The sequence below is a fragment of the Protomyces lactucae-debilis genome, assembly GCF_002105105.1.
Source record: "Protomyces lactucae-debilis strain 12-1054 chromosome Unknown BCR37scaffold_15, whole genome shotgun sequence".
NCBI classification, from domain to species: Eukaryota; Fungi; Ascomycota; class Taphrinomycetes; order Taphrinales; family Protomycetaceae; genus Protomyces; species Protomyces lactucae-debilis.
This window is the reverse complement of record NW_024468007.1, coordinates 31688-55108: the sequence shown is the minus strand read 5'-3', so window position 1 is coordinate 55108 and position 23421 is coordinate 31688. Positions and strand designations below refer to the sequence as shown.

Sequence of the window (23421 nt, the reverse complement as noted above, 5' to 3'; positions counted from 1 at the left end):
CAGCAGATTGCCGGCGATGAGCACTTAGAACATGCAAGCAGCTGAACCAGGCAATCGTAGTGACAATTAACACAAGATGATGTAAGCACACGTTCAGACCCATCGTCAGTGCAACTTTGCAAGGCTGCGATTGTTGTCTCTGGCCAGCAAGCTTATCTCGAGACCACACTCAGCTATGACTACGTATCAGCTTCTCTCTACAATCCGCACCACAGCAACAAGCCATTATGACATTCTTCTGTTAGTTTTGTAGATGAAAAAATATGTATACAGGTGAGCTAAGAAAACATCTAGACTACTTGCGCTTGATCATACGCCTCCAGGTCGAGCGTCAATGACTTTGACGAATTCTCTTCTTGATCGCGGTAAATGCCCACGAGACCTTGTGACTGATGGTACAGGGCATTCTTGAGAGAAATGACCACGAATTGCAAACCATGGCCGGCATGCTCGCGGATGTAGTTGGCAACTTTGGCGACATTGGCATTATCGAGCGCTGCATCCACCTCATCAAGCACAAAGAAAGGTGAGGGTTGGAAGGAGTGGATGGCAAACAGTAGTGCGAGCGCAGCAATGGTCTTTTCTCCACCAGACAATTGCTCCATGTCCCTGAAGCGTTTACCGGGCGGCATGGCGTGGTACTTGACACCATGTGAGAAGGGCTCTTCATCGTCTTCAAGACTCAGGTACGCCGTACCGCCCAGAGGCACATGCTTGCTTTTTGTGAGATCCTTGTAGATTTTGTCGATCTGACCAGAGATGTGCTCGTATGCCTTTGTGAAAAGATCCAATCGCTTTTGCTTGACGCGATTGAAGTTGTCCTTGAGCTGTTTCGCCTTCTTGCGTGACTTTTCAAACTCCTTTTCCGTTGAACGCAAACGCTCCTCCACCCCTGCAACGCGTTCATGCGCTTTTGTATTGGGAACCATGCGTTCGAGGTCTGCTTCAAGCTCGCGAATCTGTTCCGTCAAGGACAAATCAACAGACTCGCTGCCATCCTGCTTGAGATCATCATCGAGCTCTTCAAAGTCAATCTCAATGCCCCAGTCTGCAATGTCTGGCTGCTCTGCTGCATCCTCCGTCAAGTTCTCCGCAAGAGGCACATTGTCAAGACGACCTTTTGTCAGGGGCAAGTCAATCTCTTCAAGCTTGCATCGACGCAGCAAGACGTGCCGACGAGCAAGCAACTGTCCAGTCGCAGCTTCACACGCACTCACAGCCTTGGCAGCATGTTCCAATTCCCTTTGCGCATTGTTGAGTGTTCTGGTGGCTTCATTGACAGCAGCATTGCAGCCATCCGCCTTTTTACGCTCAGCATCGTACTTGCTCTGCAAGTCAGAGACCTCCTTCTCCAGACCAGACATGTCATTTTGGAGATCACGCTCCTCCTTCTTGAACCCATCTAGAGCATCCTTGTCGCGCTTGATGCTCGCTTCAATCTTGCGAACACGCAACAATGTCTCCTTCAAGAGATCTTGCTCAAACGCCAGCTGATTACGCAAACGAGCCAATTGCGAAGTGAACTCTGCTTTCTTCTTGCTAGCCTCTTGCATCAATGCACCCTGTGTTGCTTCATACTGTCGGATATTGCGCAGTCCAGCCGATTTGCAGAATCCGGCAAAGATGGCATCTTCCGCTGTATGTAGCGTCTTTTGCAGAGCGTCTGCCTTCTTTTGCAACGCAGCGTGTTCCTTCTCCAGTTGCTTGATGGTCGGCGCGAGCTTCTCAATTTCTGCTTCCTCGTGCCTCGCCTCATATTGCCTTGCCTCAAGGTCACGCCCAATCGCCTCTGCATCTGCTTGCAACAACGACCTCCGCGCTTCAATCTGTCTCAGCTCTGACTGCATCGCATCTTCACCCGTATCTTGCTGTCGAGCAGCATACAGCGTTTGTATTTGTGACATGAGCGAGTCGCGAAGTCGTCGCAAGCCTTCCACCTGTGAGTCTGTCCAACGCGATGCAGCACCTCTGTTCTCATGCTGTCCACCAGTCAAATTACCAGACTTGTGAATGACGGTCCCATCAAGCGTGACGGCCTTGACCTCAAGACGCTCTTCGTAACATAATCGACGCGCTACATCAAGTGTCTCGCAGACAATTGCAGAACCACAGGCATACTGCATCGCACGCTCGAGAGACGCTTCATACTGGATGACATCCATTGCCAATTTAGCCTGTGGCGAGACGGACCTCAATTCAGCATTGATGGCTCGAACAGTCAATGTGTCGAGTGGCAAAAATGTGGCCACACCTGCACGCTGCTCTCGCATGTACTCAATACATTCTTTGCCTGTACGTTCCGTATCCACAACAATAGCATCATTGTTGCGTCCAAAAATGGTGGCAATGGCAATATCATACTTGCGCTGCGTGGGACGACATAAATCAGTTAGACGACCCTTGACGCCTGGGAAGATTTTGCGCATGGCAGCGACATTCTCCTTGAATTGGACTTCCTTTGTGGTTTCGCGTTCTTGATCATTGTGCTGAGAGAGCTTCTCAAGTGTATCATGAAGCTTGTCGTTCAAGTCCTTTTCTTTTGCCTCGCCTGCAGCGCGCGTTGACTGTATCTTTCGCAATTTTGCATACAAGGCATCCAAATCCTCCTTCATAGCCGATAACTGATCTTCTAGGTCGTCCTTGCGTCGCTGCATGCTTTCTGCATCATCTTCCAATGCAGCCTTTTTGCGTTCATGATCAGACGTCTGTTCTCGCGCCTCCATGAGATTCTCAGAGACACCTCGCAGCTCGCGATCCACTTTTGTAAATTCTGTACGTTCACGCGCACTCTGTTTGTTGGCCTCGAGCTTGAGTCTGCGGTATTCGTCCACTTGTGCAGCTGTGAGATTACCAGCTTCACGCTCAAGCTTTGCTTGGTCTTGCTCAAACTTGCGCTGTGCCTTCTCGACACTAGAAATACTGCCCTCGAGTGATTGAATTGCGCGCACTTGCTTCTCTTGCACCGGTGAAACACTTGCAAGGCGCGCCGTTAGTGCTTTGATCGACTTTTCTGTAGACTTGATGCGTTCTTGTATAGCATCCACAGCAGGCTGCTTCTCGATTTGGGCTTGCTGACGACGCTTGATGTGGCGCTGCATCTTTTCAACGGTCTGTAGTTCCTTTGCGCGCTTCTTTTCGGCATCATGCAGGCTCTTGACGAGTTTCTCAGTCTCGGTCTCCATCCTGACAAGCTCAGTCATGTTTGTCTCGAGTTGCTCGTCATTCCTATCGAGATCCACTTGTATGTGAAATAAGCGCCAAAGCACCTGCACGAGGATGGCCTGTTCGCGCTCAGCGACTTTGTTGTCATACGCTTCTGCCTCTGCTTGTTGCTCCTGAAAGGAACGCAACTCGGCAGTCATACTGCGCTTCTGATGAAAATTGAAGTTGTTTGCCTCCGTTGCCTTTTCTTGCTCGAGCTTGAGACGCTCATACTCCACCTTGTAGTCCAGACTGCCGCTGATTTGCTCCACGAGTTTGGTCATGTCCTTTGGGGATTGAGACGCAATGGCCTCGACATCTCCCTGAAAGACAAGAAAGTTACGCGCCTTGATGAGGACATTGTGTGATTCAAGGACAGCGTTGTACTGCTTGGCAGTACAGCTTGTCGTATCAATCTTGTAGTCACTACTGCCATTTGCATTAATGATGCGTTTGAAGCACGTCTCTTTGCCCTCGTCGTCCTCGTAGACTGCCATGACCCACGCGGTGGTTGGGTCATCTTCCTCTGCTGCATTGCCACGGTACACAAGATCCTTCAAATGGCTGGAGCGCAAGTGGCTCGACTTGATGCCCAGCACAAAGGAGATGGCATCCATAAGATTCGACTTGCCGGCACCACTACGCGCGTTAGTCTTGGACATGATCCAATTGCGAATGGCATAAGAACGTACTTTGGACCGCAGATACTGGAGAAGCTGCGAAAGGGTCCGATAGTCTGATGTCCCTTGTATGACTTGAAGTCACAGAGCTCTATCTGGACGAGTCTGCCCATTGCTGGCTTCTCTTTGTAGCTGACCTAGTCTGGTCTCTTGTCTGGTCGCGTCTTTGGGAGTCGAGGAAAGAGAAACGCGAATTTGTCCAAGACTCAACCAGCGCAACATCTAGACACCGACAAGGGCCTAGACAAGCAGAGGCAAGCAGGCATGTCCAAGGTCACTCAGTTCGACGACATCCACCTCAACCTCGGCGACAAGCCAGGTAAGCTGCGTCTCGCAGAATCAGGCCTCGGCTGGAAATCACCAGCAAGCACGACACCCTTCACCCTCCCTACCAGCGACATCAAGCATGCAGACTGGGTCAAGGCGAGCCGTGGGTACATGCTCAAGATCACAACACGCCAAGGGGATGCCGTGACGCTTGACAATTTCAGGGAAGACGACGTGGAAGCCCTCTCGAGCAGCATCCAGGAAAAGTTCAAGCTGGAGCTGCATCGCAAGGAGCATGCCCTCAAGGGATGGAATTGGGGCAAGACAGACATCACGGGCAGTGACCTGTCCTTCATTGTGAATGGCAAAAATGCGTTTGATCTACCACTCAAGCATATTGCCAACACCAATCTTACAGGCAAGGCAGAAGTGTCTATCGAATTTGGCCTACCTGGTGAAGCAGATGAGAGCAATAAAGATGCAAAGCGCGAGGCCCGACTCGTCGACCAAATGGTGGAGATTCGCTTCTTCGTGCCAGGTCAAGCGGATAAAGGCGACGATGCAGGCAGTGACAAGGAAGGCGAAGCGGACCCTGTCGAAGAAGTGTCCAATGCACAAGTCTTTTACGATACACTCAAAGATCGTGCCGATGTCGGCGAAACGGCCGGTGATGCTATTGCTTCCTTCTCCGATGTTGTCTGTATCGTTCCTCGTGGACGTTATGAGATTGACATGTTTGCCTCGTCTTTGCGATTGCGTGGCAAGACATACGATTACAAGGTCCAGTACAGTGCCATTGTCAACTTGTTCCTGCTCCCAAAGAATGACGAGGCCAATGTGCTCTTCATTGTTGGACTTGATCCACCACTTCGGCAGGGCCAAACGCGCTACCCGTTCCTATGCTTGCAATTCGCTCGCGAGGAGGAGATGGAGGTCGAGCTCAACTTGGATGACGCAGAATACGAACAAAAGTACAAGGATAAGCTCAAGAAGGCCTACGATCAACCCACCCACCAAGTTGTTTCTCAAATCTTCAAGGGATTGAGTGGCAGGCGCGTGACGGTGCCCTCCAGCTTCAAATCCTACCATGGCCTCGCATGCATCAAATGCAACCATCGCGCTAACGAAGGCGCACTCTACCTTCTTGACAAGTGTGTCTTGTTCGTTACCAAGCCGACACTCTTTGTGCCCTTCAACGATGTGCGTTCCGTCATCTTTTCGCGCGTGGGCGGCAGCATGAATACATCCAAGACCTTTGATGTGACATTCACAAGCCGGACGGGTCAAGCGGATCAGCAATTCACCAGCATCAATCGCGAAGAACAGTCCACCCTCGAGGAATTCTTGACAGGTAAGGGACTACGCATCAAGAATGACTTGCAAGACGATTCGGCTGCCTTGTTGTCCGCAGCACTAGCAGAAGAGGCGGATATGGATGACGATGACGTACCAGCGATTCGAGGCGAGTCTGGTGGCGAGGATGATGAGTCTCCTGATGAGGACTTTGAGATGGACTCGAACGAGAGTGACATTGCAGAAGAATTTGACTCAGATGTACAGCAAGATAGTGGCGATGATGAGGAAGGTGGCAGTGAAGCAAAACCGCAAAAGAAGAAGCGGAAGACTGAGGCGTAGCGTCGAGGCTTTAACCATTCCATATATATTCTATGCGTTGAGAAATTTGGCGTGGAACTTGACATGCTCTGGTGCGAAGCTCGCAATGATGGATGGGTAAGAGTGGTCATAACCATCCTGCAAGCGTACCTCCAGGCCCTTCTGACCCTTTTCTTGAGCAACTTTTTGCAGGGTCTCAGGCAGCAATTGCTTTTGCTTGTAGAATTGATCACCCGTGCCACTGTCCACCAGTCCATGTATTTCACCATCAAACGACTTCAGCAGCTCAGTTGCATCATGCTTTGCCCAATTCGCTTTTGAGTCCTCGCCAAAGTAGCCCTTGAAGGCCTTCTTTCCCCAGTCACACTGTGTTGGGTTGCAAATGGGTGCAAAGGCAGAAACGGATTTGTAGAGATCAGGATGTTTGAGGTAAAGCGTTAACGCACCATGACCACCCATCGAATCTTCTGGTTAGCAGGCCTGTCAAGTTATTGGAACGGCACTCACGACCGAAGATGGATGTCTTGCTGGCATCCAGCGAAAACTCCTTGTTGAGCAACCTGGGCAGTTCCGACGTGATATACGTCTCCATGCGGTAATGGTCTTTGTATCCAGGCGTCGTTGCATCAATGTAGAAGCCAGCACCAGTACCAAAGTCCCAGCTCTCCTCTTCGCCGTCAATACCAGCTCCCCGTGGAGACGTATCAGGGAAAACGCATGCGATGGCACTTTCAGCCGCTGCTCCGAGGATGTTGCCCTTTTCAAGGCCTACTGCATCAGCCTATTGTTGTTCTTGAGGGGTTAACGCACCATTGTCGCCGGTACAGGTCAAGCCGCCCAGGTAGTAGAGCACTGGCCACAGCGCCTGATCTTTCTTCAGCTCTTTGGCTGGAATGAAGATATTGAGATTCGCTTCAAGTCCACCGAGTGCTTCAGACTTGTGAGACAGCTTGTGGATGTACCCGCCAAACGCTTTGATAGTGCTATTGACCTTGAATGAGCTCATTTCAAAGTAGTTCTAGCTCTTGTGGTCGTTAGTCGCCGCGTGATGTCACTTTGGTGAGGTTGAGTCTGGGGAACACTTGACAGACTCGCGACATACTCTCCGATCAGCTACTGGATCTGCTCATCTCGTGATACCTTGCAACGTGTACCTGCTCATCGATACAGCCTGGCGATCAGTCACTGACTCCCATCATGGAAAGCGCCAATGACTTGCTTCGGCAGCAAATGCAACAAGCACAACGCAATGCAGGGATATTACCTAATGCGCTGTCCTTCCCAGCTGTTGCTATGAATGCAACGGCTGCGAGTCGCAGGCAGCAAGGCGTCGAGGAAGATTTGCCGGGCTATGAAGCGCAGGGCAATCAAGCAACGCAGTATCAATTTTCTCGACAAGATTTCGCCACCTATAATCTAAGCTGTCTACATGATCCACAGCGGTCACATCTGGTCCAATTGATTGAAGATACTGTTCCGCTCAAGAAGCGCAGGTTGCTGTCTAAAAGAAACGAGGATGTTTCAAAGGAAAGACTCAAGAGTCGCACCATTCGCGTTTGCAGACGACGTGAGCTTGCCTACAGCGCGCAAGTCACAGACGACTATAGCTTAGCGGAGCAGAGATGCGCGGAGATTCGGCCTACTTTCAAAAAGTCCTTCAATTTGCGGCAGCAAGACCCTTATATTCCCTTGGACACGTCAAACGGCTTGATCCATCTGCATCTGTACAGAGGTGACTACTACCATTTCAGCATACCGCTAGAAGATCTGGACACGGATCGCGGTATCAGACTCGAATGGCGCATACAATGGGCGTTTCTCAATAATAAGAAGGACTATAAGCTTAGGCGCATCTTTAAGGGAATGAAGCTCGGCATACTCGGTGGCCCAACGACGCAAATCATTGGCTGGTTCCTGCCAACGGCTCAATTTGTTGATGGCAGTGGTGTTGAGCATGACGCTGATTTGTCGCGCGTGCCAACAGTCCTTCGTTATGCTGTGCAATCTGCTCAGGTACACAGTTTGCCATTGGAACGAAACAGAACAGACGGCAGCGCTAGGTCTGAGACGAGCATGAACGACACAGATCTCAATACGCCTGCTGTGCTGGGAAACCTCATTCTGGCAGATGCAGAACTGAGCAGCGATTTGGTTCCGGGATGGCCTTTAGATGCACCTGCCCGCCAAGAGTCAATTGTGGAGCTCATACGTGAGATGGCAACGACGTCGTTTCTGGCACTCTACTTCCGTGTAGTCATGGCTGACACGATGCATGAGAGAATTGCCAAGTATACACAAGATGGAGCAAGTCTAGGACGAGGGATGATGTGTTAACACGGGCCAAATTTTATGACAGTAGCAGTCATACAGTCCTCTACAAGTTGTAGTTCTACGATGATATATGCCTGGCATCAATGAGGGGTGGCATCAAAGCAATTCCAGGTCCCACAGTCTATATCAAAATGTGTACATATGCGTGATGTAGCCAGGAAGGTCTGGAAGTGCTTTGTTATCACCGCTCACTGATGTGGTTTCTGCACCAAAACCCTCCTTCATATGTTCTGTGAGGCTGTGCAGACTTTCATGAAACTACTTGTAAAGTCTGCCACCTTCATTTGACAAATAGATTCATGTCACTTTGGTATACATGCCACTTAGCCAAGTTCGGCTATCTTAGTTACTTGAGCCTTTTCGTACGGACAAAGCGTGCCTTGATGTTCCACAGGGACGACTCGGGTGTGGTTGACCCCTGAACAGTTTCAGATGTGTCACTTTCAGAATTCAGCTGCTCTTCCTACTTGTTGTCGTTGATCAAGTTGCCGTTTGTTATACAGTTTAGAGGAGTCATAAATATGATTTCAGGAAGATGCCATTGGTAACAGAAGGTCTGAAGATTCTACTTCAATTGAAAGGTCGTCAATGGCTGATTTGCGTAGAGATCCAGCTGAAATGCTACATCGCGCGCGCCAGTCATGGTGCTTGCAACAATCGTCAACTCATAGTGCGTATCAGCGGGGAGCACACCCAGCTTGATTGGCTCCATCGTTAGACTCGTTTCGCCAAGTGCACACGCAACTTGAACGCGTTGAGTGCCAACGACTGCGAGAAAAAGCTGAAGAGGTATCCGAGGCGGAAGGGAGTGCACATATAAGCTTGCGGAGTTGGCCGCTGGCGAGGTCCAGGTAACGATTGCAGTACCCTTGTCTGGACCGAGGCATCCTTCAAGCTGATGATGTGATTTGCCATAACCCAAGGGCGGCAGAACGTTCCAAGTAGGCAACATCGCAGGGTCGCACCAGGTGGTACCGCTACTAGGTCTAAGCAGAACCGTCAATTTGAATGTGGAAAGCTCGCCTGGTCGCCAAGTGGAACACACAACAGCATACCGGCCTGGTGGTAGACCTTTGGCGGACAGGGTATTGGTCATTCGCTGGTACGCTTTGCCACTAGTGACAGCGTGCTTACCTTGCGGATTCGCTGCTCTTGTGCATAACCGGGGAAGCATAACTAAGTCGATCTGAACATTAACATCGGACGATGCTTCGAGTGCGCAGTGAAGGTCGCTGTGCTCGGACAGGGTCACGATGTACTGCGGATTCTTGACGAAAGAAGAATGATTGGCATTTCCCCCAGCTGTGGCGGCTATCCAAGCGCCTTCAAATACTTGTGAGTCCGCAGGTCTCTGATGTTGATTTTGCGCATCCAGCAATTGGATAGCAGCAGTCTCCTCGTTATGATGCACTGCAAGTGAATAGAGAGTGCCCTGATCTAACCAACTCTGGAAAATCACAAGGGTGTATTGCATGCGAGGCGGTATTGTACATCGCAATGTGATGTCGGAAGAAGTCAGATGATCGGTAGATGCAATAGAGTCCTGGTCGAGCCATTGCCGATATCCATCGTTGGCGAACAGCGCCATGCCTATATGACACTTACGCCCTTGGCCATGCCGCGACAGCACAATCAGCATTTCGACACTTTTAGCAGATTCATTCGCAATGACCATCTGCGGGTCATCGTATAGACACACTGGTGCTGCTGCATGGAAGCCAGAGTCACGGCGGATGTGGTACAGCTCCCTATATCGCCAGAGGCGTGGATCCCAGCTGAGGAACAGCGCTCCAAACAGGAGACTCACCTTGGCATAGTCCACTTCAAAAGTATTGCCCTTTTGACTTGTGCTTGAACCCCAGGGATCCTGTAGACTCAAAAGCCGCTTCCCATCCAAATCCTCGCGCATGCCTATGATGGCGTAGCTGTGGTTGGACGTGAGCATAAAGTCTGCCTCTTCATCTTTACTCAAACGGGCACTGCCTGTCGTGATGAGCACTTGCCCTTTCTTCCACGCAGTAAAGATTGGTGACCAGAATCCATCACGGTCAAAGTCCACCGCCCGGAGATGAATCTCCTCAGGTACCCAGCCTGTGAGCAAGTAAAGGTCGCTTGCGCTGTTGGATCCTTCAAATGAGCAGCCTTTGATGGTGTGGTAGATCTTTTCTAGCAATACAGGCCATGCAACGTCCTTATAGGCATGAGAAAAGACGAGCAGGTCGTAAACCGAACCTGAATTCGGCACTGGCAAGCGATCGTCGATGATGACTTGGCGATCACTACCATGAAGCCATACTTTCGCCATGTATTTCCCCAGAGGCGACATTTGGCAAAGTCCAGATTTGTCGCGCGGATACAGATTTGCCGTCAACAATTTTGTTCGAAAGCGATTGGACCACTGATCTGCGACGATGAGCGCGCAAACGAAGGAACAATCATTCAAGATGTTCTGTCTGAAGGTCGAGTAGAGATTGCAATCCGTGCTGTCCAACAAGGGATTCTCGATGAGCTCTGTTAGCCGAAAATCATTCAGTTCATGGCCAGGAATGCAGCCGGCAGACCAGCTGCTCGCGGTTTGAAACAATTCTGTGCATTGCATAGCACGTTCAATATGTTCGACATTCCATATGGGACAGACGGTCTCTTCAAGCTTTGATGACTGTAGCAGCAGCATTTTCTCCTTCTTTGGGATGACGCGCGACGACTTGTAGACATGCTCAAAGATCTGCATCGGCTGCCGCACATAGCTGCCAGTGTCTGTTCTCGCTGGTTCGCCTGGTCGTCTTTGCGCGTGACCTGTGCCCTTGATGGCCTTTTGTCGCTGCTTGATCTTTTCCGCCTCTTCAAGTGTCCCATCGAATAGTTCTCTGAGCTTCTGCCGCAAGGCTGTATCGCCCGCAGCGTGTTGTATTGCATCGAGATAGAGGTCTGATGCCAGAATAAGCTCACCGAGGGCTTTTTCTAAATTGCCATCGAGAGATGCAAGTGAGGCATTCTTTGAGTGAGCTTTTGCCTTCTCGACTGCGCTGGCGGGCATGCATTGACTGATCAGTGGAGCGAGACGTAGTGTGTGGTGTCGCAAGGCGCCGTGTCAGGTTGTGCGATCACTTTCTGAGCCAGACACGAACAGCAACGAGCTCATCCGGGCACGGGCGGCTCTGGCAGATAGAAGGATGCTATGCAGAAGTTGCTTAGAAAGTAGGGCCGTTAGACTGAGCTCATTCAGCTACACATCTCGCCGATGGGCGTCGCAAACACATTACGAGACACTGTCTATGCCGCGGTCTGCGACATCCAAGGAGATCAAAGCGCGCTTCTACGAGTTGTCTAAGAAGCACCACCCTGACGTGTCTCCAGAGTCTGCGAAGCTCTTCACAGACATCAATACAGCATATGGTGTGCTCAAGAGTGAACGCAGCAGACGCGACTATGACCGCACACTACCGGCAGAGCGTGGGCCACTGGGTCAAACAGCCTCTGGCTTCCGTATGGGCAGCGGATTGAGTCGACGCAAGACGCGACCGATGGGGACGCCCCCTTCATCTCCGTACGAAAGCCCTGCTGCGTCCCCGTACGATACATCCAATCGAGCCGCTGGATTTGGGTTTGGCACACGACCCATGGCGGAAGGCCAGGTGCGTAATCCATACTTCACCTATGAAGAGCACAAACAGCGGCATTCTGCGTTCGATGATCGCTATCGTGTGCGTAATGAAGAAGGTGCAGCGAGACGGCAGGCAGAGGCACAGGACAACTTTACAGCACGTTTTCTGGGTATTAGTGCTGTGGTTCTTTTCATCATGCTGGCAACGGGAGGCATCAGTCAAGTACGGGCGGAAGTGCTGGCAGACTACCGCCATGCAGAGGCAAAGAGAGGGAAGCTAGTGCAAGAAGTGGACATGGGTGATGCTTTGCGAAGCCAGGAGAAGGCGAAACAGGGTAGATATCAGGTGGACTTTTTCAAGAAGGAGTAATCTCATCAGGCCTGTGTCTATATCAGCGAACACTAGCCTACTAGCCTACTACCCTTCAGCTTTCAGGCTACGGCTTCTTTTACGTTATGATTTGCCTTCCCATCTGACTTGTTGCCCACAGATCCAGATCGCGACTTCTCATCTCTCAAGCTTCAACCTCGTCTGCGGAGGGCATAAGCCTTGCACGCCAAAAGGCTCAGCATGAATGACTATGAGGCTGAACGGCTTGCCAATATTGCCAAGAACGAAGCACTCTTGAAAGAAATCGGCTTGACTGGCATCAAGGCACCTTCTGTCGCCTCTTCCAACGGCAGCCTGAAACGGAAGAAGGCGCCTGCTAGACCTCGAAAAAAGGAAGAAGACGTGTCGCTTGCACCAAGACGCACTAGTTCGCGGCTTTCTGGCATTCCAGCAGAATCAGAAGTTGCTCGAAACGCGTATGAAAAGGCAGAGGAGGATAGACGCGAGGCGGAACGCTTGAAGCGCGTCAGAGTCGCTGGCCCTATTGCTTTAGAGCATGTCATTGAGAATGGCGGTACATGGCAAGCAGCCAAATCAATCTTGGCACAAGCGGCCATTGATAGCAAGCGAGAGGCGAGAGACTTTGAGACGTCAGATGCGAATCTCAATGCACTTCGAAAGGAGCTCAATGGACTTTCGCTCTTGACGCGCTGGGACCCAAATGAAATCAAAATCACGCCTGAGCGTGTCTATTCCATTGGTATGCACCCTGGCTCCTCCAAAAAGCTCGCGATAGCAGGCGACAAGCGCGGCCATCTGGGTATCTGGGATATCGAGAACCAAATGACTGAAGAAGAAAACGAGGATGTTAAGCCGAAACGTAAAGCACGGCAAAGTGCCGTCAAGAAGGAGGAAAGCGATGCAGAGGAAGAAGACGCGGACCTTGCTGACGACGATGACTTGCCAATGATTCACCACTTTAAGCTCCATGCTGGCACCATCACCTCTTTTGCATTTGACCCGCTTCAAGGACAAAAGCTCTACACTGCTTCATATGATGGCTCCATTCGCTGTCTTGATTTGGCATCAGGCGTGGCTTCCGAGGCTTATGCGCCACTGGAAGACCGTGCACTGACGTCCCTTGAGGTGCAGCAGGATGCACAAGTCCTCTTGTTTTCTACAAATGATGGACAAGTAGGACGTCGCGATCTACGCGTCAAGGACGCCGAGCTGTTCCAACTTCATGATCGCAAGATTGGCGGCATGGGTATGCACCCTTTGCATCCTCACCTCATCTGCACAGCTTCGCTTGATCGGAGCATGAAAGTCTGGGATATGCGTAGCATCACAAAAGGTCGCAAAACTTCAGGGGATCCTTCACTCCTCGCCAACTACGATTGCAGACTGAGTGTCTCCTCTGCCTTTTTCAACGATAGAGGGACCATCTTGGCCACTGCGTACGACGATACTGTCAAACTCTTTGACATGGCTTCTCTCTCTGAACAATCCAAACCTCCTGCAGCCTCTGCTGAGCCGCTTGAACTCGACACGACCTGCGAGCTAAAACACAACAATCAGACTGGACGTTGGTTGACTGTCTTCAAAGCCCAATGGCAAGCTACACCGCTCGACGGACAAGCCAAGTTTGTGATTGGCAATATGCAGCGTCGCATTGATCTATGCAGTGGCAAGGGCGAGATGCTGGCCTCTCTCGAAGATGAACGGATCACAGCTGTACCTGCAGTTGTCAAGATGCACGACTCACAGAATTGGGTGCTTGCAGGAAATGCTTCCGGCAAAGCCCTCTTCTTTCAATAGTAAAGAGAGACTTTTCTTGTACACTAGATGCTATAGTCTGGGAATGCATCCGCTTCGATGCGGTTATCCTCGCCATGCCCGTGAATGCTTTCCTTGTCGACGTCGCGTTTTAATGGGATGCGCATATCGAAGGCATCTTCATTGGGACCTTTACTACTACTGTAGTAGTCGACAACGCGTCGATACACGACATAACCGAATGATCGATACATGTCAATGGCCAGAGCGTTGCTGGAGCGTACAAACAAGTCGACAAAGAAGGCATCTTGCGCTTCACTGGCGTGTTCTAGTAAACGCATCATCTTTTTAGCGAGACCTAGACGGCGATACGGTGGTGCGACTGTGACTGCTGTGACATGACCGTGCCAATCCTTGCCTCGGCCTTCAGTCTTGCCCATGACTAGCTCGTTAGCAAAGAAGAACGGGGCGAGATGACTTGCTGTAGCCCATGACTTTGCCATCGGGAGAGAGGATGGTTGAGAATAGACTTGGCCAACGAGCAAGATAAGAGAGATAGAAGGAGATATTATACTGGTCATTAGCACTCGATCTTGGTTGAATTGAGCAGATACAGTCTCTGTGAGAATGTCTAGATTTCTGGCAGCATGTCAGTCAGAGATCCTGATATGTTTAGAAGCTTACACGCGATTGAATTCAAATAGATCAGAAGCTCTAAAGCGACGCGTGGAGGACATGAGCAACGTAGTAGGACGTAGTAGCCTGAGCTTGACGGCCGAAAGTGTACTAGTGCTAGTATCAGCCTATGATCAGGCCGAGATGCAGTGTCCACTGTCCACTGTCCAGGCTTGACGTCTTGCTTTCAGATGACATGTCAAGCAACGCGATCTCTCGAGCTCCTCCTGTAGATGCGTACACGTATCTCGCAGCTACAACACTGCTCAGTGTATATGAACGAGGACAGCCTCGAGATCGCGTGCATGGAGCTCGTGTTGGTTGAGACTGGGACAAGTAGATTCTGCTTCCATCTCGTCGCGCCCAAGAGTCAGCAGAGACCGCGACCAAGCAAGTCAGCGACAAACAACCATCAGCGAGGCGCGCTCTCTCATTCTACTCCATCCATGCTCCCATGGTCAGCCTGCAGGATGAGCTTGCAGCGCTTGATAGTCTGGACGATACTTCCTCCTTGTATGACTTGGATGCGCCTACATCAGAAGCACTCATGACGACAACGTCGCCCGATAGACCCACAGCAGGCCGCTCACTCGCCTCTGAGATGTCACATGGCTCGTTATTAGATTCAGCAGGATGTTCTCAATCCCATCGACAATGTACAAGGCAAACGAATCTCTTGCGACTTCGAACATCTCTGGATACCTTGAAACAGCATAAACGCGACACGCACAGTCCCAATACACTTCGTCAACTGCTTGCAGAACCCAGTGACTATGATGGTGCTGATTATGGAGATCCAGCAGATGATTCAGAGCCAGAAGAGACGTTTCCCGTACTCGACGCAGCGATTCACTCGCTTCAGGGGTTTTGCACATTCGACGAGACGGCAAGTGATGCAGATGTTGTGGATCGCTTTACAAATGCGCTGAGTGAACTCAGACCACAATCTGCCGTTGAAACAGTTGCTTCTCGGTGTATCGCGGCGCATGAGTCTTTAGCAGCTGCGATGCCTCGGAAGATCAATGCACTCAGAGATTTGGCAATGCAAGTGGCTGCTGGCTACTTGTCTGTTGAGTCGGTGCAGGACAGTCAGGGTGAGGCAGTTTTGTTGGATCAGAGACTACTGAGGGAGGCACTGAACGCATTGGACGAAGTGAGTCGCGGACTGAGCCGTGCTGATCGACCGACGACGAGCGATAGCCATGTCTCACACGGCAGTCATGGTCAAGGTTATGGTGAGAATGCAGCAGACAAGTTGAATCAGCTACAGACGGATACGAATGCGCTGCTTCTTGACCTGGCGAGCTTGAGTGACGCTCTCAGTATGCTTCGACAAACTTCCTTGTCTGCATCAAGGAAACTACGGACAGTACGGGATCAGATTGAAGTGATGCAGCAAGAACAACGCATGGCAGAGCAGAGTCGTCTCTTGCTTGAACGGGATGGTTGGCATGCTGGCGCTGCACAACGCATTGTAGCGAGGCAGTGCCGCGAGATATGTGGAGGGTTTGAGGGGACTTGGCAGAGATTGCGAGGGAGGTTAGCAGCGTCTGTTTGAGATGCATTGAATGAGGAGCGTATAGCATAATGTGTTGTAGTATCATGAACAAAGTACGTTGAATCAAGGAGAAGGTGTTCGAATGAAACCGAATCGTTCAGCATGCCTGCCTTGAACGTAAAAAGAGCGTCAAGGCAAGGTTGTTTTCAATCGCCTGGGGAGAGCATTGCTGCTTGCTTCCCAATTCACTCTTGCACAAGTATTCCTTAGGTCACCAAGCTGTAGAGGTAGTCAGCTGGCGCCTTACACAATCGTGCTTGTCATTGCCCATTGCTCTTCCCATTTTGAATCAAACACAGATCAGTCAGGCCAGTAGGATAGTTTGTCGAGGATAGCGTGTTGTATGGACACTATAGGTCGAAAAGAAGAGTCATGCAAAAGAGGATGCTGTCGTCAAATATGCTCATCTTGTCGCGAGATGCTGATGCAAGCTTTGCTCATTGACATAGATGCTGCTCTTTGTCGAGAGGAACAAAGTCCTAGTTGGCAGCTTCAGCCCGGGCAGCGCGAATCGCCTTTTGTGTTCCGTCTGTTTTGTTAGACGCTGTCTTGCAATGTACAAAGACCAGGCGCGTTCGTTTCTTCACACCTGGATCTTTGTCTGAAGGTTCCTTACGCTGTGCGTACTTGAGGTTGCGACGGAACTTGGGGTCGACACCCTTCATGGAGGGGTACCTGTTGGAAGTCGGCCTCTTGATGCCGTTCCTGTGGGCCTTCTTGTTTTGGTTGTGGTTGGTGTGGTTCTTTGACTTGGCCTACATGATGCAGTTAGCCTCTTGCGCTGTATAGCTCCTGTTCAGCATACCATTGCTGCTCTGTGTCTTGATGCTTCGCAGTCGGTGTCCTCCTCCTGGTAGCAGTCTTCTCGCAGTGGATCCAGCTCAGGTCACGTGTTTGTCTTCCTGCTGGTCCAAATTTGTTTTCTTGTGACTGGCAACAGAACACTACAGACATACTACAGGCACAGATTTACCAGGGAAGACTCAGTGAAGGAAGGAAGGACAGACCAGCTGCGTCGGATGATGGCCGCTGTCATGTTACTGGAGTATCCCTCGATCCTGCTTGCTTGTCATTTTGACCTTGTATATGCACTACAGAAGCCTGTTAGATAGCAGTATCGGCAGTCATATATGTCTTCCGTTGTGCCTGCCTCTCCATTTGAGCCCGTCGTCCTTGCCTTGCAATGCCCAGTACTTTTTGAGTGTTCATCCTGGTGCTAGTCGAGTTCCCTCCCCTCCCACTTTGTCAGCAAAACGACAACGACGCAACAGCTTGGCAGCTCCCGCATGGCCTGCTCGCTCGATGCTGCCATTGCACAACTCTCCCTGACCCCTCAAGAGTCAGGCAAGCTAGAGCTCATTCCATATAAAGATGAAACGCAGCTCCCCACCATCATCGCCTTGATTGCAGACGAGCTCTCAGAACCCTATAGCATATACGTCTACCGCTACTTCATCCATCAATGGCCGGAACTCTGCTTTCTCGCGCTGGTTGATGATGAACCCGTAGGCACGATTGTCTGTAAGCTGGAAGATCATCGAGGAGCGCTTCGTGGATACATCGCCATGCTCGCTGTGAAACCTGGTCATCGCGGCCGCAAAATTGCCACCAAGCTCGTCGAGCGAGCCATTGCAGAGATGGTGAGCCGCAAGGCAGATGAAGTCTGTCTCGAGACTGAAGTCACCAATCCAGCAAGCATGCGGCTCTATGAGAATCTCGGCTTTCTTCGCATCAAGCGGCTTCATCGCTATTACCTCAATGCAAACGACGCCTTTCGATACAAACTGCCACTGCAATCTTCATTTCACTAAATGTACACCATACTATTGTGCCGCTACAGCAAACGCATACCCATCGCTCACCAGTTTGAGCACCGTCTCTGATTTCGCCTGTGGCGGCAAACAACCAAGGGCAAAAACAACATCGTCAAATTGCCGTTGATTCACACAATGCACCAGTCTCGACGCAAGCTTATCAGCTAGTTGCTTCGCATACTTGTCCTTCTCAATGAATGTCATGAGGAAGCGAATGATACGTCGGAAGACATCCTCATCCATAGGATCAGCGCTACTCGACAACAAGGAAAAGATGTCGGTGAAGCCATTGTAGATGGCATTGTCCTTTGTTGCCAACTCTGTAAAGAACATGCGTGCCAGATCTGTGATGCGCTTGTCGTCATCCTCCAAACACTTGGCCATCTCGCCCAGCTGACCCTTCACCTTGACTTGCCCAGCCAATACCAAAAAGGTGAGTGTCATGAGACAAGTCTTCTTGACGGTCGGGTCTTCATCCCTAAGCCGCCGGTAGAGGTGATCTGAGCAATTGTCGAGAATGTGATTGAAGCACACAGTCATATCCCCCATGGCAATCACAAGATTACTGCGGGTCGCTGCACTCGTCGACTTCTCCAGAATGAGTAGCAGCAATTCGAGATTCGCCTCGCAGTACGCACCAGAGACACACATGAATTTGGCCAGTGTCATGGTCGCTGCCGTTTGCAGTATGGGACATGGGTAAGCTTTGTTGTTGCGACAAACCTCCGTCACAAGCGGACCAAAGCGAGCAAGGATCGACTTGTCGCCAAAGAGCAGCTCTCGCTCTCGAATATGCGTCATGGCATCGGCAAATTCATCTTCTGTTGTGCCATTCACAAGATCCAGGTCATCCTTGGCACCATCAGCTGGCGCTTCAATGGCTTGTGTGTGCTTTGCCTTGTCTGCCTCGGCTTTACGACGCTTGAAATCACCCTCGCATTCTTCAATGTAGACAATCTGCTTGATGCTCACATGACCAACAACAAATAGCAAGTCTGCCAGGTGTCGCGAGGTGCCAACAGACTTGCTAGAGCTTTCCTCAGCTTCAGGAGCGTCCACAGCCGCCTCGTCGTGCTCTTCAACAGGCGATACACTCCTCGACCGTGGCGGCGTGGGTGGCTGCTGCTTCGGTGCAAAGACTTGTTGTGTGAGGTGCTTGATGATATCTGAGCACACCTCATCCGGATGCTCGGCAAGCGCATAGATGGCATCAATGGCTTGTTCCGCCACTCCAAACCACTCTTTACTCGGGGCAGGCTTAGTGATGACCTCCACCAATTTGCTGAAAACACCATGCGAATCAGGCAATTTGGTTGTTTGATTTCGCAATTCACCCTTTTGTGCCTTTTCGCCAGTTCCGAGTCGCTGCAGTGCGATGCAAGAATAACGCATTAGAGCAAGATCGCGCTTGCCAATGGAGCCAAAGGCAACCTGCAGCAGCACATCGAGGCCATTGACGATAATGTCGCGATTGGCAAGAGCAAGCATGCCTAGAATGATAATGGCACCCCTGCGCTGATTCTTGGAGATTTCACGACGCTGAACACCATAGACTTGCCAAAGCTTTGCAATTACTTCGTCGTTGACTTGTCCATCCTTCATCATGACCTTGAGAAGCTGCTCAAGCGAGGTGAGTTCCGCCAGGGTAGCGCCGTATGTCAAGGAAATCATATTCTTTGCCACAAAGTTGGCTTGGTCATTGGCAGAAAGTTGATCGGGTGCTTCAAAGAACAAGCCGCGGTAGCAGTCGAGCAAGTGTAATGTCACACCTTTGCCCTCATCACTCGTGGCTTTAGTCCAAATCAGGTGGAGCATGCGTCGAATCCCTTCCTTGGCAGGCTCAAGCTTGTATGCATCAGCGACAACGAAGAAGTCCATAGCCTCCATCACTTCAGTCTTGGTCTTTGAAGCCAACAACTGTACGATCGACTGTGAGGCCAGCGTGAGTGTCTCCACAAAGCGCGTAGCTTCTGTATAGTACCGCTTCGTCATCTGCAACTTCATGATATTTTCTTGCCTAATTTGTGCCTCAGCCGCTTTCGCCTGGGCAGCTTCTGTGTCCTTTGGTGCAGCCTTTTGTGGCGATTCGGGTGCTTCAATCAATTCCTCGTCTGGCTCCGCAACGAGTTCAGGCTCAGGTTGCAAGATATCGAGCTCCGCTTGAGCATTCACAACACGCTCACGCCATTGAACGAGGGACAGTTGTGGGCCATGAAGCATATCAAAGGGGTGCGTCTGCACCAAACGTGCCAAGAGCTTGATCGCATTGCGTCGGACGTTGGATGACTTGTCGTCCAGTGCTTGTGTGGCGAGGTCAGATACCTTTTGTCTGCGCTTTGGGAACTTGTTTTGTAAATCACAGAGTTTGACATATGTCTGAAGCACTTTCGAACGACAGTAAGGATTGCTGTCAAGGAATCGCTCCTCCAACAAGTCAAAAAAGCCACTGATCTGTGCCTTGTGCGAGGATTCTGCGCCTTCTTCAGCTTCCTCCTTTGACAGGTTGGCAATCAGATTGCCGCAGAGTTCAATGATGGCAGACCGTAGATTGTAACTCTCGCAGTCAAGAAACTTTGCCAAAAGACCGACTTGTTTCAGGACAGCCCCAGGCATCAATTCACTCAGCTTGACGAGGAAGACACTGACAAACTTGGGACCCTTGTTATCATTCGCATTGAAATCCTTGTTGCTCAGCTCGCGCAAAACCTCGTCCGTGAGCTGAGGAAAGTCGTACTGATCGTTGAGAATGTGCAGCAGCTCTGCAAGTGGGTCGGATAGATGCTCGAAATACTGCAAATCCTGGACAATCGTTGTTTGTGCTCCAAACGCATGTCCGTGGTGCTTGACTGCTACGCAAACGATTTTGTAGAAACGCATCCTGATTTCTACCTTCTTCATCAGTGTCTCGCTCTCAGCCACGAGGTATGCAGGTTTTGTCATGAGACTGACAAATGCATCGCGCTCTGACGTGGTGGGCCACATCTTGGCGGCACGCAGACTGAGCACTTTGCTCATAGCATCGAAAGCCGGAACAAGGATACCCATGATGTCCACTGTCGCGGCGGCTGTTTCTTTCTGCTTCTTGCTCTTGGCTTTTCCGCGCACAGAGACTGCCGCTTCGCCGTTCGCCAACAATGCAGAATCGGTCTGCAGCGTATTGATAAACACCATATTCATGAAACAAAGCGCTTCTAAGGTCGTCCGTGCCGGGGATTGTGAATCGAAATCAGCCGGTGATTCGCCGGCTAAAGATTGTGCTTTTGCAAGTATAGCAGACGAAATGAGGTCAGCGAGCTTGTGAATCTCAGACGCGGAGAGCGAAGGCACACACGCGACAAAGTTCTCCATGCTATCATATGTAGCCTCTTGCAATATTTCGTCTGGCTCTGCAGACAGCGTCTCGATGAGCTCATTCAATTGATCGCGCCTCTCGGCGGAATCAGAAGTAGATAAATCATCATTCGGCAAGAGCTTGTTATTGTCCGCATACTTATTCAGCACGGTGGAAAGCGCAAAGTCTATCATTGTGCAGGCTCGACCGCCAGGCAGAGCAGAAGCAAGCGCGTCTGAGGTTGGTTGCACAGATGGTTTGTTGTTGTTGTTCCTCGACGCGTCTCGACATTTTTGTTTCTCGCGGACGGCAGACTCGCGCGACACCCACAACACCCGGTCAACAAGCTTTGGACGAGAAATGCTCCAGACATGAATCCGCAAAGCGACTATGAGCAGGAGGTGCCTCAGTCCGACCTACAGGATCTGACTCATCTGTCAGACCGGTACAACCTCATCTCGAAGATTGGCGAAGGCACCTTTTCGACCGTATACAAGGCCGAAGACCTGCAGCAGGACTCCTACTGCAACGATTGGCTGACGCATCTTGGTGGAGATCCATGCTGGAACTACTTTGTTGCCATCAAGCGACTCTACGTTACTGCCTCTCCTGCGAGGATCTATAATGAGCTTGATATCCTCCAGAAGGTAAGAAGGTCGAAACACATCCTGCCAGTCATCACATCCTTCCGCCACGAGGATCAGGTCTTTATCGTACTGCCCTACTACAAACACGCCGACTTCAGGGCATACTTCAGAGACCTCAGCATCCTCGATATACGTTTTTACATGCGGTCACTCATGCGAGGGCTGAAGGACTTGAGCGACCACGGCATTATGCATCGGGACATCAAGCCCTGCAATTTCTTGTACGATGTGCACAGACGAGAAGGACAGCTCGTTGATTTTGGACTCGCAGAGTATGCTCCACCCTTGGGCGAAGGAGGATGTCCTTGCAGAGCGCGCAGCGAAATGGATGATGATGAAATGCGCAAGATTGACATGATCTCACCGACGCATGCGAAGCTGAGTCGCTCGTACCTCAAGGAAGACCACCGACCAGGTAAACGTGCCAATCGTTCAGGCACGCGTGGATTCCGCGCACCAGAAGTCTTACTCAAGTGTGACCGGCAAAATCAGGCTCTTGACATGTGGTCAGCCGGTGTGATACTCTTGACATTCTTGTCCGGGCGTTTCCCATTCTTCAATTCTGCCGACGATATTGACGCCTTGATCGAGCTGACGGCCATCTTTGGCAAAGGTTGCATGCGTCGCATAGCACGCATCCACAATCAGACACTTGAGATTGACCTCCCAACTGTACATGAACGCTCCATCTCATGGCCCCGGCTCATTACTTGGTGCCAGACTGGCACACGCGACGCTGACCTGAACGTCTCACTAGACATGCAGGAGGCAGCTACATTTTTGGATGGCCTCTTGGACCTTGACCCTTGGCATCGAACGACGGCTGTCCAGGCACTGCAAGATCCGTTCCTGGCGCTGGTGGATGAAGATCGGGAGTCACTAGAGCAGCAAATTGCAGCTCAGAAGATAGAGAGCGATGCTACACACTTGGACAGCGAGAGCAAGTCAGATCCTGGCGTTCTCGCCCGCGACGGGAGTCTGGCATCATTGAGGCAACTGCGCTCTCCGGCGAAGCTGGATGAATTCCGACAAGGTATACAGCAGCTAGCACCGAGCACTGACCACGCAACGCTCAGTGTGGATCAGGTTGGGCAACCCCGAGAGTATGCCGAGACAGATCAAGCTGTACTACAGGCACGACTCCATTGTGTCGACAAGATTGTCGCCAATACACAGAAAAGGATTGTGGCTATGACGGCAGAGATCACAGAGAAGCAACACAATCGTCCAGCTCTCAGCGATCTTGAACACATTCACAATTTCAATGTTGCTCCAGCGGATGTGGCCTCACACGGTCACAAGCATGCTCGGGGTCATACTTCTCCTGTGAAGCCGGCTGCTCGTCCCACGAAGAGAGCAAGAAAGGTGAGTAGCCCCGAAGACCCATTCAAAAGCAAGGTGGAAGTCAAACCTTTTGGTCTTTTTGGCTCCTTCATGCAGGACAAGGCTGATCGCGAAAGACCGTCGCAGCAAGATGAGCAATCAGTATCACGGCAACACTTTTAGGCAAGCGTATCCCTCATCTCTTTTTTGTAGCAAAGCTTTGTTGAGTTGAATGACTATGCCATATGCTATCGCTGAAGAGGACTAAA

At 50.9% G+C, this 23421-nt stretch overlaps 13 protein-coding genes across 13 annotated transcripts; 7 read left to right on the top strand and 6 right to left on the bottom strand.

Moving 5' to 3' along the window:
• Window positions 1-98: 98 nt before the first annotated feature.
• On the bottom strand, window positions 99-4251 carry BCR37DRAFT_86441 (putative cohesin complex subunit). Its single transcript, XM_040872514.1, has 2 exons — window positions 3894-4251; window positions 99-3840 (listed from the first exon to the last, which is right to left on the bottom strand). Exons 1-2 carry the CDS (start codon window positions 3992-3994, stop codon window positions 291-293), a joined length of 3651 nt encoding a protein of 1216 aa, XP_040723775.1. The 5' UTR covers window positions 3995-4251; the 3' UTR covers window positions 99-290.
• On the top strand, window positions 3765-5827 carry BCR37DRAFT_381540 (uncharacterized protein). Its single transcript, XM_040869722.1, has 2 exons — window positions 3765-3840; window positions 3894-5827. Exon 2 carries the CDS (start codon window positions 4146-4148, stop codon window positions 5781-5783), a length of 1638 nt encoding a protein of 545 aa, XP_040723774.1. The 5' UTR covers window positions 3765-3840; window positions 3894-4145; the 3' UTR covers window positions 5784-5827.
• On the bottom strand, window positions 5814-6768 carry BCR37DRAFT_394138 (Alpha/Beta hydrolase protein; the record flags this gene model as incomplete). The annotated part of the gene is made up of 3 exons (XM_040871415.1): window positions 5814-6226; window positions 6270-6530; window positions 6573-6768. 3 exons carry the CDS (start codon window positions 6766-6768, stop codon window positions 5814-5816), a joined length of 870 nt encoding a protein of 289 aa, XP_040723773.1.
• A 74-nt stretch (window positions 6769-6842) lies between these two features.
• On the top strand, window positions 6843-8377 carry BCR37DRAFT_86438 (uncharacterized protein). Its single transcript, XM_040872513.1, has one exon. The coding sequence runs from the start codon at window positions 6960-6962 to the stop codon at window positions 8094-8096; it is 1137 nt and encodes a 378-aa protein (XP_040723772.1). The 5' UTR covers window positions 6843-6959; the 3' UTR covers window positions 8097-8377.
• On the bottom strand, window positions 8378-11193 carry BCR37DRAFT_86437 (uncharacterized protein). The gene has a single exon (XM_040872512.1). The coding sequence runs from the start codon at window positions 11128-11130 to the stop codon at window positions 8659-8661; it is 2472 nt and encodes an 823-aa protein (XP_040723771.1). The 5' UTR covers window positions 11131-11193; the 3' UTR covers window positions 8378-8658.
• Window positions 11194-11266: 73 nt separating this feature from the next.
• BCR37DRAFT_394135 (uncharacterized protein) lies at window positions 11267-12067 on the top strand (the record flags this gene model as incomplete). The annotated part of the gene is made up of 1 exon (XM_040871414.1): window positions 11267-12067. One exon carries the CDS (start codon window positions 11267-11269, stop codon window positions 12065-12067), a length of 801 nt encoding a protein of 266 aa, XP_040723770.1.
• A 201-nt stretch (window positions 12068-12268) lies between these two features.
• On the top strand, window positions 12269-13846 carry BCR37DRAFT_388427 (WD40-repeat-containing domain protein; the record flags this gene model as incomplete). Its single annotated transcript, XM_040870618.1, has 1 exon — window positions 12269-13846. The coding sequence occupies one exon, from the start codon at window positions 12269-12271 to the stop codon at window positions 13844-13846; it is 1578 nt and encodes a 525-aa protein (XP_040723769.1).
• On the bottom strand, window positions 13838-14794 carry BCR37DRAFT_381534 (acyl-CoA N-acyltransferase). Its single transcript, XM_040869721.1, has 2 exons — window positions 14462-14794; window positions 13838-14423 (listed from the first exon to the last, which is right to left on the bottom strand). The coding sequence occupies exon 2, from the start codon at window positions 14383-14385 to the stop codon at window positions 13870-13872; it is 516 nt and encodes a 171-aa protein (XP_040723768.1). The 5' UTR covers window positions 14386-14423; window positions 14462-14794; the 3' UTR covers window positions 13838-13869.
• On the top strand, window positions 14791-16110 carry BCR37DRAFT_381533 (uncharacterized protein). Its single transcript, XM_040869720.1, has one exon. It carries the CDS (start codon window positions 14934-14936, stop codon window positions 16035-16037), a length of 1104 nt encoding a protein of 367 aa, XP_040723767.1. The 5' UTR covers window positions 14791-14933; the 3' UTR covers window positions 16038-16110.
• Window positions 16111-16205: 95 nt separating this feature from the next.
• On the bottom strand, window positions 16206-16870 carry BCR37DRAFT_381532 (ribosomal L29e protein family-domain-containing protein). The gene is made up of 3 exons (XM_040869719.1): window positions 16843-16870; window positions 16654-16792; window positions 16206-16566 (listed from the first exon to the last, which is right to left on the bottom strand). The coding sequence occupies exons 1-3, from the start codon at window positions 16843-16845 to the stop codon at window positions 16517-16519; spliced, it is 192 nt and encodes a 63-aa protein (XP_040723766.1). The 5' UTR covers window positions 16846-16870; the 3' UTR covers window positions 16206-16516.
• A 238-nt stretch (window positions 16871-17108) lies between these two features.
• BCR37DRAFT_88092 (acyl-CoA N-acyltransferase) lies at window positions 17109-18130 on the top strand. The gene has a single exon (XM_040872520.1). The coding sequence runs from the start codon at window positions 17324-17326 to the stop codon at window positions 17846-17848; it is 525 nt and encodes a 174-aa protein (XP_040723765.1). The 5' UTR covers window positions 17109-17323; the 3' UTR covers window positions 17849-18130.
• Window positions 17861-21376, bottom strand: BCR37DRAFT_349645 (armadillo-type protein; the record flags this gene model as incomplete). The annotated part of the gene is made up of 1 exon (XM_040867938.1): window positions 17861-21376. One exon carries the CDS (start codon window positions 21374-21376, stop codon window positions 17861-17863), a length of 3516 nt encoding a protein of 1171 aa, XP_040723764.1.
• Window positions 21377-21509: 133 nt separating this feature from the next.
• On the top strand, window positions 21510-23419 carry BCR37DRAFT_381530 (kinase-like domain-containing protein). Its single transcript, XM_040869718.1, has one exon. The coding sequence runs from the start codon at window positions 21554-21556 to the stop codon at window positions 23333-23335; it is 1782 nt and encodes a 593-aa protein (XP_040723763.1). The 5' UTR covers window positions 21510-21553; the 3' UTR covers window positions 23336-23419.
• Window positions 23420-23421: the final 2 nt, after the last annotated feature.